At 38.2% G+C, this 15,541-nt stretch overlaps 1 protein-coding gene across 1 annotated transcript in view; it reads right to left on the reverse strand.

The window, feature by feature from the left end:
• Positions 1-727: 727 nt before the first annotated feature.
• LOC138684986 (uncharacterized) overlaps positions 728-15,541 on the reverse strand; it is a 57,820-nt gene continuing 43,006 nt past the window's right edge. Inside the window, exons 6-7 of the mRNA XM_069780512.1 lie at positions 12,654-12,745; positions 728-1,206 (exon numbers count right to left, since the gene is read on the reverse strand). Of these exons, the coding sequence (XP_069636613.1) occupies positions 1,159-1,206; positions 12,654-12,745 (140 nt within the window). The 3' untranslated portion in view covers positions 728-1,158. The remainder of the gene's footprint in view (positions 1,207-12,653; positions 12,746-15,541) is intronic.

The following is a 15,541-nucleotide window of genomic DNA, read 5'->3' on the forward strand; positions in this document are numbered from 1 at the left end:
ATTCTGAACTTAATGAAACACTGAGAATGAAGTCTTGATTTCCTACTGATACAGTCTTCTTTAAGGGATAGAAAGACCCCCCACAGTTTATGAAATACTTTATCTTCAGCAGTACACAGCTTAGCTTTTAGAATTTCAAGACACAAATAGATTGTTTTATTTCTCTGTTATATTTTCGCTGCCTGTAGGACATTAATGAAATCATGGCCAGGCTTTTCTTGTTATTTAATGGCCAACAGAGTTCATTTCATCAAACCACATTCAGTAGTTATCCATATTCATGAAGACACTTAAGGATGTGTTTGATTTTAGCTTTAGTAGGATTTAAGGATATGCCTAAAGTTAGGCACATACTTAAAACGCTATTCTGAATTTGGATGGAGGCAATTGCATGCTTACCTGAGCTAAAGTTAAAATGAAGCTTAAGTGTTTTGCTGAATACAGATGGAGTGCTGAACTGGAGCCCAGTGATTACTCATAAGTGTCAGTATGTTCTCAATCCAGAAATTATCACTTTACAAATAAAATCTGAAGATATGCATATACATAATCAATGTATGGCTGAGTAGAATTTTGATGACCAGCGTATTACAATTCATGCAGACATAAATTAAGGTGATGAAACACTGTTTAAACTCAAAAATACATCCCAAATTATTCACTCAGGATGTACACAGAAGACAAAATATGACAGTAAAACAACATGGAGGCATAAAGACAAGCCATAAGGACAGGCACAACAAAGCTTTCACTTTCAGTTGAAGACACCGTTTTCAACCTCAGTGGGCCCAATTTAGCTGGTCACAGGGCCTGATACTAAAATTTTCCTAGTTTCCTGAGGCTGCAGTGATGTTAATGGAAGATTAATATATACATCAAACAAACAGATCTTGTTCATCACACAGAAGAACCCAGAATCACCATTCTGAGGTTTTGCAACTTAATGACATTGAGAATCTATGGATTCTACTTGGAAATATCGTAAATGTATGACTAAGACCTATTCATGCTTTCTAATGCCTTTGTCAGTTTTCAATATTAATTTCCAAATGAAAAACTTTGAAAAATAAGTTTGAAAATAAGTACATCAGTTTAATCTGTTATCATTTTTACAAAAGATGAATTGGAAAAAAGCAACTTATATTCCTCCTTTCTGACTTAGCACTTGATGCTCTTCTTTTTCTTGGCTTGGAAGTCTACTGTAATCTGCAAAGACAGAAGAAAGACCTAGTGAATTAGATAGGTAAAATCTAAGACAGCTCAGCTCATAACTGCCATACATGTCAAGAACTGTACATATACTTTAAAAGGTTCTAAATTTAGACAGGACTTACAGCTTTACTGAGCAAAACTAAAAAGTTTAAAGAAATAAACCCAACCTAATTAGTAACAGCAAATGTTAGGGATGAACCTAGCAATACTTTGCTTTAAGCCCAGACGTACAGGTTCATAAAGGGGAAATAATTGCTTTCTCCTTTCCATCTCCTCAATGACTATCTCTGTCCTGCTACCTTATAATTCTAACAGTGTTTTCATCTAATGAATTATGAAAACACAAAACCCACAAACATTTGCTATAACTTGCATAGATCATGGTGTTTGGCTTTTGTTGTGACGCATTTCTGATCTGCCTAGCTCTTAAAAAGGATACATCATCTGTAAAAAACTTGGATAAAAGAAAAAAAAAAAAAGAATAACCCAGTATATAACTGAAGCAGGTAACTGTAACTCCCTCAGATGTCCTTGTCATTTTAATTCCTGTGTTCCTGAAATGCAGCGATAAACAAAGCATCTTAAAGAACGGATATCTGACATCTCACCAAAATTCCACCCATCCCAATATGCTCTTCCTAACAATGGCCAATAAAACAGTATAGGCAGACATAAGAAACATGACACTTTCAAGGATGATTAGTCGCCACTCTAGACTTCTGATTATCAGCAGCTTAGTGACTGAGCTAAAGGCAGCATATATACCATTGTGTTTAATAGCCACTGAATAACCAATCAGACATCAAATTGTCTAATCCCCCTTTTTGATCCCTTTTCTATTTTCAGACTTTGCAACACCTGTGGCTGCCAGATCCACAATTCAGTTATGCATTATATGAAAAAGATTTTTGTATTTTTGCTCTAAATTGCTACCTGATGATTTCATCAGGCCCCTCTAGTTCTTGAGGTAGGAAATAAATATATACTATTCTTTATTAGCCTTTCTTCTACTGTCAAGATTTTATTCCTGATCCGTTACCTATCGCCTAGATTTTATGATACTGAATCTACAGATGGTAAAATAGTATATGATATCCATTATCAGTAAATACAGCATGAAACATTTTCCCACCTGGCAATCCCCAGTTTATTTAGTCTGTTTTATGACAGAAACTATTTCACACCTCTGGCAATCCCATACACTACCTCCTAGATTCCTTTTCTTTTTTAGAACAGTATGACTGGCATGTAGTATTTAAGACATGGATGTAGTAAGAACTCTGCCCTGATCAACAGCCAGCTACACTGGTATTTTGATATTCTTAGTAAATTCCAATTAGATTATCAGTGCCACAGCTAGCCTCAGGAGTCTTCCTGTCAGTGAAGGACCTGACACATTCAATCAGCTGAAGGAAAGACTGCATGCCTGATAGGTGATTTGCTCTTATCCACTTCATGAAAAAGTAAGTCCTATTGGTTGCATGTTTCCACATATTTTTGGCTACCTTATGCTTCAGATCCTGCTCCCCAGTCTCATTTACTCAAACCAGTGTCTCGTATTCAACTGCACACTAGTCTTGCTTATTATCTGCTACATTAGACCCTATTGTGTTCAATGGACTTTCTGATACTTCAGCCCAGCTCCCAGCCATGCTGTTCTCCCAACACTTCCACTGATTCTTCTTTTGACCTGATGTGCTTGGCTTCTGTCACTAATTCCTGACTGTAGCATCTCTCCACACTGCTACCTGCCTCGAGGTACACAGACATGGTGACATTTTCTGTTAAGCCCTAAGTTCTTTTCCTTTCCATACCCAACTTCCTACTGTGTTTTGTACTCCCTTTGGTTAGCAATTTCAGACAACTAACAACAACGGTCCCAAGTTCCTGCCTGTGTGAAAATGCCAAATTCAGAGCTCATTCAGGTGTACGTTATAGAGCAATTCCCTCCATCAAATGTTTTCATTACTTTTTCAATTACCAGAATGTTTTGATGAACAAATAACAAAACATGACTTAGTTTGACAAATCAGATGTGGTACATGCTAGATTAATGTCAGCAATGCATTAAGTACAATTAAACCACTCTTTCAAGCATTTTATTTAGCAAGTCTACCCAGAGATCCTGAATGCTAGACACTGATTACCATTTTTTAATCAAAGAATGCAGTTTTTAAAAGCTGTAAGTCAGTGTGCTGACTTGTATTGCAGATTTCAAGCAGTGAGATATGAGTTACCCAACTGTTAGAGAAAAACATTCCTCTTAGGAGGCTGCTAATGCACTTCAGGCAATCACTATTGCAAATAGAAGACCTGGCTCTGCACATCCTTGTATATTTTAGGATCATCAGCCACCAGTGCAATTAACTGTTATCTGGTGGCAGAGCTAAAATGCATGCACATGCTCAGGAATAGTCTTAGTACCTCATTTTATAGGTTGTTGTGGTTTAAACCTAGCCGGTAACAAAGCACTATGGAGCCACTCGCTCACTCCTCCCCGCCGGCCACAGTGGGATGAGGAGAAAATATAAAGAAAGGCTCGTGGGTCGAGATAAGGACTGGGAGGGATCACTCACCACTTATGGTCATGGGTAAAAGACAGGCTCAACTTGGGGAAAAAACAAAATCAATTTAATTTAGTACAAATCAAAACAAAACAAGGATATTAGAAAGTAAAAACCAAACCTTAGAACACTTTCCCCCCACCCCTCCCTCCTTCCCAGCTCAACCCCACTCCCGGTTCTCTCCATCTCCTCCCCCTGGCGGTGCAGGGGAACGGGGGATGGGGTTGGGGTCAGCTCCCCACACCTTGTCTCTGCTGCTCCTTCCTCCTCAGGAGGAGGACTCCTCACTCGTCCCCTGCTCCACCGTGGGGTCCCTCCCAAGGGCTGCAGTCCTTCACGAACTTCTCCAACGTAAAGTCCTTTCCGTGGGCCAATCTTCAGTCACAGTCTGCTCCAGCACAGCCTTTCCCATGGAGTCATGGCCATCTTCGGGGGCATCCCCCTGCTCCACTGTGGGGTCCTCCCCGGGCTGCAGGTGGGCATCTGCTCCCCCACTCCCCTCCATGGGCTGGGGGGGCACAGCCTGCCGTCTCACCACGGGCTGCAGGGGCATCCCCTCCTCTGGCACACCTCCTCCCCTCCTTCTGCACTGACCTGCATCTGCAGAGGGGTTCCTCTCACATTCCAGTCTCCTCCCCCCTGCAGGTTCCCCTTCTTAAATCTGTTCTCCCAGAGGTGCTACCACCATCACTGTTTGGGTCAGCCTGGGCCAGAGGTGGGTCCGACTTGGAGCCGGGGAAGCTTCTAGCAGCTTCTCACAGGAGCCACCCCCGCAGCCCCTTCCCCGCAACCAAAAAAACCTACCACACAAACCCATAACATACATGTATAGTTATTCGGTAATTTATTAATTAAGTTCTGTGTCACCACCGAGTAGTCTTGTCCAGTTTGGTTGGCTTTTATACTAGCTTGCTATATTTTGGTCTTCGCTTCTGGTTTTGATGTAGGGATGTGAGTCCTGAAGTTGCTCCTCCCAGAACAAGAGTGTCTAAAGCCTATCATCTTATCAATCCCATTCATCCATTTGGAAACCCTGTCAGGCATGTAAGGTATATGCTGAAAGGCAATCTACATTTTAGTTCATGTGGTCTAAAGCTAAGCCAATGCCTAATAAAGTGACCATTTATGATTTAATATGAAGATTAAATTACACTTCTTGTGCAATCAAGATGTGACTAGTTATTTTAATGCAGTCTGGATGTTAACACCAGCTGTCTGAGAGAAAACATGAGAAAAGAGTGGACATAGAGGTGCAATAAGCATACTATCTGCATAAAACCTCAAGAGTCATTCTCCAAAAATGAATTTCTGGGCACAGATCCAACACTACAGTAAGTGACTTTGCACATGTCTGGGTATAAATGTATGAATTCAGAGCAAGATGGATACTCGATAACTTTCTAAGTTACTTCCAATGTATCTTAGTAATTAACACAAAATTTCCCCATGGAAATACTCAAGACATTGTCCAAGGGACTCTTGGCTCCTCCAGCTGTGCTTATCAGTAGGTGATTCTGATTATGAGCTGACGAAAGAAACTAAAATCCTACTGTGTATGTGAACATTATGTGCCAGGACCAGACCTCTGAATATCTCTGATATTCATCAATCAAGTTTCAAACACTTACAAGTATTGTTCATTTAAAAAATGAACATTTTGAGGAGATAAACCCTTGATCAGCAGAATGCTACCCGTAAGGCTTAATACAGCTGAGTGAAAACTATTTTTCACCTTACTTTCTTAAGTATTAAGTATTCTTTCTTAAGTAAGGTATATTTTACCTTACTTCCTTAAAGTAAGTTGACCACATAGCTTGAAGTATGCTCCCTCTTAACAGTAAGGAAAATCGTATCATCAACCCCTGAAAAGTGGGAGGTGAGAAATACACGCAAAGGTTCTTTACAATTTGCACTCGCCAGGCTATTTGATACACTGCTATAACAAAGGAGTCAAATGGCTTTATCTTCTCAGAATCTTCCATACAAAACAGTGCAGTGAAGCATGTGTTTGACTCGGAATGAGCTGTTCCCACTTCACACTCTGAGAGCCACTTGCCAATTGAGTTCATTCTCCTGCTTCCTACTTGCAAAAGGAATTTAATTGGCTGTTACAGCAATCTGTACTCTGATAAGGTTGCTGAGAGAAAAAATAAAAATAAAAACAAACTACCTCATCTGAAGACCTCATAGAGTATTTTTCTTCAACAGCCCTGTATTTGCACTGATCCACCATCTCAGTGCGTAGCTACCCTTCGAACAGCCATTCCTCCCTCTAGATTTCCAATTTTTACCTAGGGTCATCCAAAAGTTCACAGTTCTTTTCCTTTACTTCCCAAACTACCTTTCAAGTCTCCAGCGTGTGGTCCAGTAGGTTGCACATGCTTTCATGTGAGGCTACCTCCCCCCTTTGAATTCAAAATTTTATTCTGCCTGAGACAAGGGTGGCCTGCAATGAAGACCTTGCTTCCACTTCACAAGCCACCTGTTAGCTTCTTCACCAACCTGCCAACTCCTCTATTGCTTCCCAGTCCTGCTGCTCCCCAGCCCACTGTGCCATCTGCACAGCAGGAATTCAGAGATAAACTTACAAAGTGTTAGAAGTCTCAGCTTTGTCTCAGAGCCGGAGCTGCTTTGTGAGCAGAATAATTATTCTGGAATAAAAGTAACTTCTATTTAAGAATAATGTCTGCATGGAAAGCTACTCCAGAATCAGGGGCAGCAAACTAATTTATTCCATTCTAGCTCTGCTAGTCTTCCACCTCTTTTGTACAGGGCCCAAGATCTATTTGTGAATACCTTAAATTTTCTTACTAGGACAGGATATATATGGATATAATAATTACATTAATCTACAACAAGGAAAATTACTCAAAATATCATTTTAAAATTTCCAGCAATTTCTGAAAGAAATTTCTTTCTGCGAAGAAGCTGAAATGCAGGACCCTGATGACTCAAAAGACTGTTAAGACTTCTGTCCCAAAGTTTAAAAAAAAACCAAAACACTTTTGCAGTAAGACCACAGATCAGTGCAGCCCAGAAGAAACTGGACTAAGGGTGTCATATGAAAGACTGGAAGAGGTGACTAGGTTGCAACCAGAGAAAAAATTCAGCTCATCTATTACAGTTAGTGGTACCACACCACAGAAACTCAAGACCTTAGTCTTGTTCCCAGTGCCCCATAGTGCTGGACACTGCTTAAATACAAGAAGTATAGAACAATTACTATCTCAGATAATTCACAATTGCAATAAAAATTGAGACAACAGAGGAATACAGACAGATGAAGTAACACAAGGAAACAATGAAGTGGTTTTGATTGGCATGACACAGAGTTGTCACAGTACATCAGGAGCTTAACGGTTGTTACTTTAGAACAGACAGTGCGGTAAAGGTTAAGATTAAGAATGAACATAAAGTGCATTAAAGAGGTTGTTTTGGACCATCTACAAAGAGTTGCCGCCAAGCCCACAAGGTAGCACAGGAAAAACACCTGCAGTTGCATGCTGGAACACTGAAACTGGCACCATTCATCAATGGGAAGAATAGAAGCTGATCATTCTATTGTGAATCAGATAGAGTGGAAAAGGATGTTTCATATTTTGTTCAATTCAGATTATTATGATATTCTGTCTAAACTGGTGAATTTGAACCATGAAACCACTTTGCATGATAAACAGTAGAACTCTTTATCAGCCTTGAATCATAATGCAGAAATGGGTAATTCACAGCTAGCTTTGGAAGAGCTTTTGATTTAAATAACTGTCTTCTATTTTAGGTCAAGTGCAAAATCCTACTAAAGTACAAACTGCAAGCAAACCAAGCTATCTCAGCTCTTGAAACACCACAGCTATATTCTATCTCCTCCCAAAGAAAATAAATCAATAATTCAAAATAGTGGCATTCTGATAACGTAACACCTTGTCTATAACCTATTCTTCCTCATGTGTCTTTTGGGGAAAGATTGTATTAAGCATATTTTAAAGTTTAATGAACCACCCTCACTTTTTTGTTTCTGTTAATCTTTCAAAGAGTACATGAAAGCCATTCTGAAACAACAATACCCCTTGTGTGTAGATGTAAGCAAAGCTACAGGCACTTTCTGAGCACACTCACTGTTTTATCCAGATTCATAAGCTACAGTGAACTCTGTTGCCTTTTCTCATTAAAGAAAATGCAATCAGACATGGAAATACTCTGCAAGGTGATTCTCGTTCACATGAAATGTTCAGTAACAAAGATGTCTTCGTGCATGACATGCTTTCTACTTCATCTTCACCACTTCTTGTCTGTATTTTAATCCAGGTTAGCTTTTCTACTTGGTAGATTAGACATTGTAGCTGGCTTTAATCAAATAAAGATGCCATGAAGCAAGCACATAGGTTTACATGGTAACTTACCTACCAGGAACACGGGTATTGCAAATAGAAAGTTGAATTGATGTTGAAAATAATTGAAAGGATGTGCCCCAGATTCAGTTGTGAAAACAAAATGTAACTGCGTTGGCAATACAGGCCTACCATCAAAGCCTCTTTCGAGAAGGTAGTTTAGCTATGTTACCTATGCAAATGAAGAGTACTGTCCTGTCTTTGGATAATGTGTTCATTACAGGCTCACTCATAACTTCACATGACATTTTAAGATTTCTGAAGTTCAGTTTTGTTTTGTTGCAGAACAAAATCAAGAGATTCTACACAGTGGCTAAGGCATTTACTTGTGATGCCGGAAACTTATATTGAATAAAATGCCCTGAATGAATCAGCAAAGTTATTTTGACTTTACTTTTTCATAGCCTACCCAAAACCCCATCTGCATGCTTGGTTTCATGAGAGGGTTAGAATTTCTGTTTTTCTCCTTTCCTCCCCACAGCAGATATTCTAGGCCTGAGAAATTCTGACAAAAATGCCATTGAAACTAATTTCTGGGTGGGGGAAACATTTCAGCTGTAGACCTTCAGGATTTGCCTAAAGTCAGGGTATATTTCTCAGTCATTTGCTCCTTGTAGAGGAAATGCTGGCTTGTCCTTGTTGAAAAAAACACTTTTCAATAAGTGCTACACAGTAAACTCAGCCCCTGTTCCTAATACAAGTGTTTTCAGTGTAGCAGGGGATACTCTAGCTCCCTAAATTCCATAAACTCACCCTGGGACATAGTTTCTCAGCAACGTCTGCTCATGACACTTAGTCCTTCCTTTTACTCTTCCATGGAAGTAACATTCCATGCTTATCTCATTCTTAACATCAAGCAAACTTAATAATCAAGAAACTCTATATTAAATAAGGTCAGGCATTTTGATGCAAGATTAGAAACAACACACTACAAATAAATATAAAATGCAATTTTAATTTAGACTTAATGATCAGATGCCTCTCTAGGCAAGAGGTGACCTGTTTTATCTAGACTCCCCAAGACTCTTACATGCTGTCAAAGGTGAAAATTTACTGCATTCAGCAATACTTCTTCATCTGAACATTATTCTTGATCTAAAGCTGGACAAGGACACTAACTCCATCCCATCCCATCTGATCTTTATTTCTCTTTTTTCTATTTTTTTTCCATACTATCTTTTAAATGTGAGTGTAGTCTGTGGATTTTTCACTCTTCCTCTGGAAGGCTTCCTCAGAAAGGTTTGCACATCATCAGCTAGCAAGGGTTACTTCACTGTCATTGCATACATCTACAGGATTCTTCAGTTAACACCTTTATTGCAGCTTGAATATCTTAACATAAATTCCTAAGGCATTCCAATTGTTAGAATACTCTTAAGGCTGAATATTACATTTTGCTTTTAGTCACCATCAGCCTAAGTTTGTAGCAGATACTAAATATGACATCTTTGGGCATGCCATTAATATAGACAATCACACTTTCTAGTACAGTTTTCAAACCAGAAACAATATGAGTCACCAATTTGCAGATAATTTCTGAGGCCATTTGTAAAATACAAAGTTTAAGATGGAGAACAAGTAAATCTCAAAATACAACCATAAGTTGTTTAGTATGCATAGGTGCACAGTTAGTTACACTTTCAAACTTACCTTTTTCAAATACAGTAAAAAAATTCATCTATTAGCTGTGCAATTTTTTACATTCAACTAATTCTAACTCTGATTTAGTTCCTAGCTGTGGTTTCTCATTATCTGTAAGTGGATAAGGAGCTGAGTAAAGGAGAGCCAGTGGTGCACTGATCTAAACAAGAAACTATGGGCTACCAGGAGGTTACTGGTGGATTTCCTCCAAAATCTGTGTCACTAGTGAACATAATAATACTTCTATTAGTATTCAGCATAGAATAAGAGTGTACCAGTGAAGAGATACATAGTTGGAGTACAGCACCAATAAACCTGGAAGATCAAAGCGTCATATAGGAAAAGAAGAACTGGATAATATTGCAGGCTGTAGTTGTAGAAACAGAGCGAACAGTGAAAGTGCAAGTTTATAAACTGATTAATGAGAAGAAATTCTATGCAAGTTTTTTAGTTAGAGATAATGGTAGAGGAGGAAGACTTGAATGTCTAACCAATTTCTAGCATGACAATAAGCCATAGCTGAGTAGAAGTATATTTGATCCTAGAAATGTCAGACAAGGTAAAGCGTAATGCTACTCTGTGAGTTGTTATATTCTGTATCACTGTGGTCACTCAGCATTCCAGCAAGGTGAATTCCGATTGGTTAAAGTGCAGAGAAATGGCTGTTAGGACAATTAGAGCAATGAAGAGTGTCTCATATGAGAGGAAAAAAGAAGTAGTTTCACCTTTTTCAGCCCAGAGAGGCAAAGGCTGACAGTGGCCACAACTGATTCAGGCAGGAGTGAGTGTAAAAAGTCAAGGAGGGAGAAGACCTGTGAAGCCAAATGGCAATGTTGACAAAATAGAGTAAATACAAACTGGCCATGCCTAAATTTAGGATGAAAACTGAAGGTTTCTGACCACCAAAGGAGACAAGATCTGTTTTTCCATGGAAGTAGTAGGAGCAAAAGAAAAATTAACTAGTTGAAAACTAGTGCTTAATAAATATCTAAATGACACAGTTGCCTACAGCAAGGTCTTGGATTCATTAGGTGAAAATACCCTTATCAGTCCAGAGTCACTCTCTTTGTGAATTAACTGACTGTTAGAAGAATTTACAAAAAGAACTGAATTACAATACAGAAAGAAAAGTTCTTGTTTATACAAAGGCAAGGTTCATAGTGTTTTCCAAAGAATACAGAGAACAATTATCTGACTGTATCTATCTGAGGATGACTCATTGTCCTGGGTTTGGCTGGGACAGAGTTCATTTTCACAAGAAGCTGGAAGCCAAGGGGATATTCTATACCATATGACATCATGCTGAGTATATAAGCTGGGGGACCTGGCCAGGGGGGAAGGAGGGATCACAGCTTGGGAATGGGCTGGGCATGGGGTTCCGGGTGGTCAGCAATTGCATTGTGCATCACTTGTTTCACATTTTCTTTTTTTAATTATTATTATTGTTATTTCTTCTCTTCTTGTGTTAAACCGCCTTTATCTCAACCCACGCGTTTTTACCTTTTTCTTCTGATTCTCCTCTCCATCCCACCGGGGAGGGGAAGGAGTGAGTGAGTGGCAGCATTGTGTTTAGTTGCCAGCTGGGCCTAAACCACAACACTCATTTGAAAGTAACTATCATTATAAGATGCTTTTAGGGATAATATCTCTCAATTGAAGAGGTGCTAGAATTTCAACTGTCACTATCCAGAATCCTGTCCAACTCAATTTAAGGTACCAAACCTTCTGTCTTCTTTTATATTCTGCTTTATTCACAGATAGATGCTACTTTTTAAGAACAGAAGAAATATTTAAAGAAAAAAGAAAACTTCTACTTTTGTTTCTTGCAAGCCTTTCAGTCTTCATAAGTGTTTTCCAAAAGGCTAAAATATGTTTAAAATAATTTTATTAAATAGTAGGATCTATTCACTTCTAAGGTCAAACAGAAAACTTCTAAGTACGGAAGTTACCTCCAACAGCTGCTTGCTACCTTAAACTACTTTTAACATTTAATCTTTGTACCTCAAAACCATATAGTTTCTAAGTCTTGTATACAGAATGTGTAAAGTTTTGTTAAATGTATTTATTGCTTTCTGAGCTTTCTCTCATTTTAACTATATGAATATGAGAATCTGTAATCTTTGCAGTGTTTGGGATTTTTCATAAAATATTTGTTAAAATTGGGATAAAGGTATGGTAATTTAAATTACCCAGTTTCTGCCTTACATTATGTGAGGCTATGTCAAATAATTTCAGCTTTTTTAGGGAAAAAAGCTTACATTTCTGGATAGCGTGTTATAAAAATCAAGTTGATGAAACAATGAGAGAGCCATGACATAAAGATGCAAATCAAATATCAGTTGACCTGTCCCTCTTCTTAAAGAAAAGGTACATCTAGATAAACTTGTTTCAATTTTGAGATTAGCCTGTGTTATCAAACACATAGTGACTATCAGCATTTAAAAGCCTATGTATTCCACCAATCTAGATACAATGTTTGGTTTAGTTTAAAACAGGGATCTGTTCTTTATACGACGGTCTGTATGTAATATGTCATATGCATGTACATAATGCAAGAGACTTACATTCAGGAAGTTCTACTCATGGTAGTGCACCAATATTGAAGCTTTGTCCATAGTACTAGACTAACAGGAGTCATAATAATGTAAGGATGTCCGGTAAGCTGAGAATTTTCTGGACCTAAAATCTTGGCTACTGCCCCAACTATAAACTTTGTTCCCCTGTTTTGATAACACCACTGTTTATGTTATAGATCCCTGACGTAGAAAGCAAAGTTCATTACTAAAATGCAAGAATTTCTAATGTACACAGAGCTGATCCTTCCTGACCAATACTTGGTCATTTTACATACCTCCTTGCCCTTCACACTTTTTTGCCTTGCCTGGCTGTACTCCTTCACAGGATTTGGTGCAATCACACCTCTCCAGTCGTGGTATACTTTGCCTGTTGGGAAGATAGGTGTGGTTTTGAAAAATATGTTATTTATCCAAATTACTTCACGTTATTTATTTGTACTGAAGCTATTGAATTAGTAGTTTCAGTTCCCAGAAGTGGAGTTGACATCTGCTTCCTACTGGGTCAGCACTTGCCTTTTTTGATAATGCAGAATGCAAACTTTCTAGAACTACCTGTGCCCACAGAAGCTACCACTGCAAAAAATTACTGTTTCTGTTCCCAAGCTCTTTCATCTCATAGCTTCAACCTTTGTCATGTCTACTCCGAACTTTAACCCTATGCCAGATCCTTTGGACTGTTGCAATTTTACTTTAGGGTTACCTATGTAAACTAGATTTAACTAACACACCATGACAGTGCTCGTTTTCATTTTCCCTTGCAGATACATTTTTAGGCTACTTCAGAGCTTGTTAAGAGTTTTCAAATGCAATAATTCCATTTTTGTAGTGTAAACAGTATGGAAATTCTCAGTCCTTTTATTTCTACTGATTCACAACTTTCATTTCATTTTTACTGATTTACATGTCATTGCAGACCAAGCACTTACAACACTGAAATATGTTTTCTTTCTACTAACCTCTTTTCTCAACAAAAGGAGGTCTGTTACTCTTCCTAATAGTGTAGTTACTGCTGGTAGCACACTTCCAGTGTCAAGCAGGCAGTGTAAGGTGTGATGATTCATAGTATAGAAATAGCTGTTGAGTCAGCACTAATTGTACTTTTGGTGTCGGGTTCAGTGGCAAGAACAAAACCAATCCCCACTACCCCACAGATGTGGAAGTGGTCCCTGCCAGACACGGAATGTTTTCTAGAATTCATCTGTTGTGTATCACAGTCACATTTTAGAAACCTGATTATTTAAAACAAAGATATATTCTGCATTTCCTTTCATTAAAGTATTATGAAACATCCTCCTATATTCTAAACAAAGGTACATATTTAGCAAATAGTTTAATACCTTTGGGCAAACATGAATTTGTTTACTAGAAATGTACCAGACAGACTGTGAACAGAAAAGAATAAAGCTTCTGAAAGTGCACCCACAAAGGTTTGCTTTTCAGGGTTGATATTACAAGTAATTAGCTTGACATTTAATAAATGACATTTCTAAGAACTGCTAAACCTGACTTAACAAGCAAACAGAACAACCTTGTTTTGTTTAGAAAAGGTAGTTGCATTGCTGCACATTTTATGTAAAGTGTTTTTGCCAGCTCATGTTGAAAACATCTACATGCAAGAAATACTTGAAATAAACATGCTTTCTGTAAACTGAACTTTCTATTATGGTCCTCTCTGCTTAGCACAAACTCTGATAAAATGTCCTTTGGTAAAGCTGGTATATACTGCAACAGAGCAGGCCCATACTAGAGTTATAATAAATTTACCTTTCTTTTCCCCCATGTTTTTTCTAAGCATGTTTCAAATCATAAAAAACTCAGACTGCGTTTTACATTTTGGTCAAAATAAAGCAGAAGGTATGTTGAAATTACATATCCTTAAACTTTTCCTAGGCTTTAGAATTGAGTTTGATACTGGCAAGTAAAGCAATCGCTTTGAAGAATCAAGACAGCATGTGTTAGTCCAGTTATCCAACCCAGAGGATAGGTTTGTTTACATGCAATGCATTTCAAGGGCACTTAGAAAACCACAGTGACATCTAAAATTGGGTGTCTTTTCCTGCATGTGTTAAGAAGAATATTGTGTTTGTGTCATGACAGTCTCATCAGCTTTATTTCTGTGCAGTAGAAATCTTGAAATCTCTTCCAAGTGCCTGTAAGATCAGAGTATCATTCATCCAGTTCAACTGCTTGGTTAGCACACCCACACCTCACAGAGGAAAAAAATGGAGTCTTCAACCCAAATGGCAGAAATCTAGTTAGAAATAGTGTTCCCATATAGCATTTGGAGACAGCATTTTTGATAAGCCTGGGGTTTGGGAGGGGAGGGGGTGCTTTGGGGGTTTTTTGGTGGGGGGTAGTGATGAATTTTACTTCACTGGTTAAACATGGAGTGAGGCGGATCTACAAAGCTATTTTCTTTAAAAGGAAATGTGAGCAAAGCCACTGACCCTTTTTTTTTCCCTAAAGCCAGAATTCAGTGATGACATGGTCTACTGAACCAAGCAGTGGACCTGTCTCAAGGCAGTATTAGCATGTATTAGCATGTATTAGCATGTACACAAAAGTTTGTTTGAGATCTGGAGTACATAATGTATGAAAGAAAGACAAAGTGTGAAATGCTAGGATGAGTGAAAAACATGTCGAATGTCCTGTCTTCTCTGTTCTTAAGATTTTGGGACAAAAGGAAACATATGCCTTTTTCTCTTTCCTTACTTCCTTCACTAATTCCTTTTATAACCTAAAAGAAAAATATTGTGAGCAACATAAACATAGAAAATACTTAAAGAGATAAGAAAAATATATTTTTTTGCAAAAACAAAATAAATCCTTAAAAGACTGACACTTTTTCAAGAAAACTTTCATTTCGGAAAAAGGGAAAATCTTAATAAAGTCAACAGTTCTTAGTCTGCGGCAGTCTTGAAAGAGCAGAAACATAACGTGAAAAAAATAAATTAATATAGAGATTTCCATTGCAGTATACAACTAGTTCTTGCAAATAATGAAAACATGCCACTACAACAGCTCACCTCCACCAAAGCAATATTGGATTTGCAAACAAAATAGAACTTAAACCAGCACACACCTGAATACCTTGGGAGTCCCTCACTGTCATTGCACTGGCACAGGGATATTGATGGAAGATGGCCCTAAAGTTTCCAGTTCA

The sequence above is a fragment of the Haliaeetus albicilla genome, chromosome 1 (assembly GCF_947461875.1).
Source record: "Haliaeetus albicilla chromosome 1, bHalAlb1.1, whole genome shotgun sequence".
NCBI lineage: Eukaryota > Metazoa > Chordata > Aves > Accipitriformes > Accipitridae > Haliaeetus > Haliaeetus albicilla.